Source organism: Microtus ochrogaster, linkage group LG8 (genome assembly GCF_000317375.1).
Source record: "Microtus ochrogaster isolate Prairie Vole_2 linkage group LG8, MicOch1.0, whole genome shotgun sequence".
Lineage (NCBI taxonomy): Eukaryota > Metazoa > Chordata > Mammalia > Rodentia > Cricetidae > Microtus > Microtus ochrogaster.
Window position 1 is genome coordinate 13,785,787 of NC_022033.1, and position 2,475 is coordinate 13,788,261.

A 2,475-nucleotide genomic window follows, 5' to 3' on the forward strand; every position below is an offset into this window, starting at 1 on the left:
CAGGGGATTGGATGCCCTTTTCTGGCCCCCATGGACACCTACACACACACACACACACACACACACACACACACACACACACCCCCCATGTAAATAAAAATCAATCTTAAAAAGTCTCTAAGTTGTGATTCTTTAGGCTGCATTTTCTGTTACAGGTTTTCAGTGATATATAGTGTCTCTGACGCTGGTGATTGACACATGGTTTCTAGGTGAGGGATTAGTTAGACAGGGTAAATATGGAGAGGATAATTCGACTTCAGTGAAGATTCATCTGGGATACCCAAGAAACTTCAGACTTGAAATGGTCAATCTGAGGATACTACAACTGGGCAGATCATGGCCAGGCCATACCTGGTCACTATGTTCAGACTTGAGAGTCTGTCTGTGGATGGTTGTTCTTTTGGTAGATAAAACAAAGATAACAGAATGAGGTTTGCTTTTCTGGGAAAGCTGACAGTAATCAAGTTAAGTTTTAGTCACCAAGCTCCTAAGGCTACCTAAATGATTACTAATAAACAGGGAACAACATAAGAAGAGATAAGTTAACGAAGGAGGTCTGATGAAGAAAGGTTTGCTTGAGTGAAGAAACACTCCAGGTAAGTGTGAGGGTCGATGCTGCATTTGGTTTGAAGGCTAAAATCGAACAGGTTTGCTGCTGTGGAGGCACTGCTCAGCTGGATTTCCTAGGGGAGGTGACACCAATCTGAACAATCTGGTCAGCTGTACTGGTCTGGCTTCCGCATTGTCTGGATGTACGGGAAATTGCTCAAGAGTAAGAGACCTAAAGTGTGGAACCCGCTGACATTTTCTGGATAAGGCAATGCAGTGAAGACACAGAGAAGAAGGGCACGCCGTAGGAAGAGCCTTTCATTTTTAATGATGGCAGTAATTTCTCAGGAAAGACAAAATTAGGAACAGGAAAGCAGTAAATCGAAGTGTCCAGGATTGTGGACATTTCCCAAAGATCTCAGCATTGGCCTGAACCTTCTTCCAGCTTTGTTTCAGGTGGCCCATCCGAGGACGTCCACGAAAGCTCTCAGGCTCACGCTCAGGCTCTGATGTTCTGTTTAAGTAGAAAAAGAAGATTCATGTTGCAGGTTACAAAAGAATCTCCCTGGCTTAGTGTCGGTCATTTCTGTCTTGGGGCAGCCCTAGAGAATGACCTCTCTAGTAGCAGGGGACCCTCTGTTGCATTAATCTGTTCCGTTTATCCTAAGATAGCCACTCCCCATGCTCTAGCCTCTCTAAGGACACATTAGGGAGGATTGAAAGCAGAGCTGGTCCTTTTTTTATTGAGTCATCCCCTAGGCCTTTCTGTCTCTTTGTTATGGAAGCCAGCCGCTGTACTGCCTGGGCAGAAGCCACTGAACTTCTAGTTCTCAGAACTTGGAAATGGTCAGTTGGGGCTCAGGCTTCACCTGTAGAAAATAGCATGGCACTCTGGAGATTTAGAAGGCCTAAAAATGCAAAGATTTGATTGGGGGCTCTTGGAGCATAGAGGCAGGGTGAGAGCCTCGTGGTGGTCAGATCTGATTAAAAATAAAAAGCAGAAACCAAAGCAGCTTGCTATGCTACCACTTAGTGAGTAATTATTTATTTATTTTTTTTTATTATTTTTTAAGATTTATTTATTAATTATGTACAAAGCATCTGCCTGCATGTATCCCTGCAGGCCAGAAGAGGGCATCAGATCTCATCATAGATGGTTGTGAGCCACATGTGTTTGCTGGGAATTGAACTCGGGACCTCTGGAAGAACAGTCAGTGCTCTTAACCTCTAAGCCATCTCTCAGCCCCCTTTATTTTTTGATGTGTGTGTTGTTTTGAGACAGGGTATCTCTGTGTAGTCCTGGCTCTGCCTGCCTCTGTCTCTCAAGTGCTGGGATTAAAGGTATGTGCCACCACTGCTAGGCTTCAATTGGTTTCTTATAGTAGACTCGTTTCCCTCACCTAGCAGGTGAAAATCATAATATAAATCTACTGTACAGCTATTTTCATTTAATCTTATTTTCTCAGATCTTTCAGTAATTTATTCTTTAACAATTTCTCACACACACGCACGCACACATGTGCTCACCCCCCACAGGCACACATATGCGCGCGCGCACACACACACACACACACACACACACACACACACTGCATTCTGGTTGTTTTCATTCCACTTATTCTCATCTCTTTGCCACACCCCTTCAGGTCACTTTCTTGAATTCATGTCATTTTGTTTTGTGACCCACTGAATTTTAGCTGCGGCTATGCATGTGACGATGGGCATGGAGCCCGATGGACTTATGAGTGGGTATACAACAGAAGGTCATGGCTGCTTTTCACCAGTATCCACCAATAGCCAGTAGTTGCCCGGGAGAGAAAGCCTGAACCCATCTCCCATTTAAGACTGTCTGTTGTGGGGCTAGAGAGATGGCTCAGCGGTTAAGAGCATTGCCTGCTCTTCCAAAGGTCCTGAGTTCAATTCCCA

At 44.5% G+C, this 2,475-nt stretch overlaps 1 protein-coding gene across 1 annotated transcript in view; it reads right to left on the minus strand.

Moving 5' to 3' along the window:
• Positions 1–542: 542 nt before the first annotated feature.
• Positions 543–2,475, minus strand: part of LOC101995873 (kunitz-type protease inhibitor 4) — a 4,847-nt gene continuing 2,914 nt past the window's right edge. Inside the window, exon 3 of the mRNA XM_013352071.1 lies at positions 543–683. Coding sequence (XP_013207525.1) covers positions 543–683 — 141 coding nt within the window. The remainder of the gene's footprint in view (positions 684–2,475) is intronic.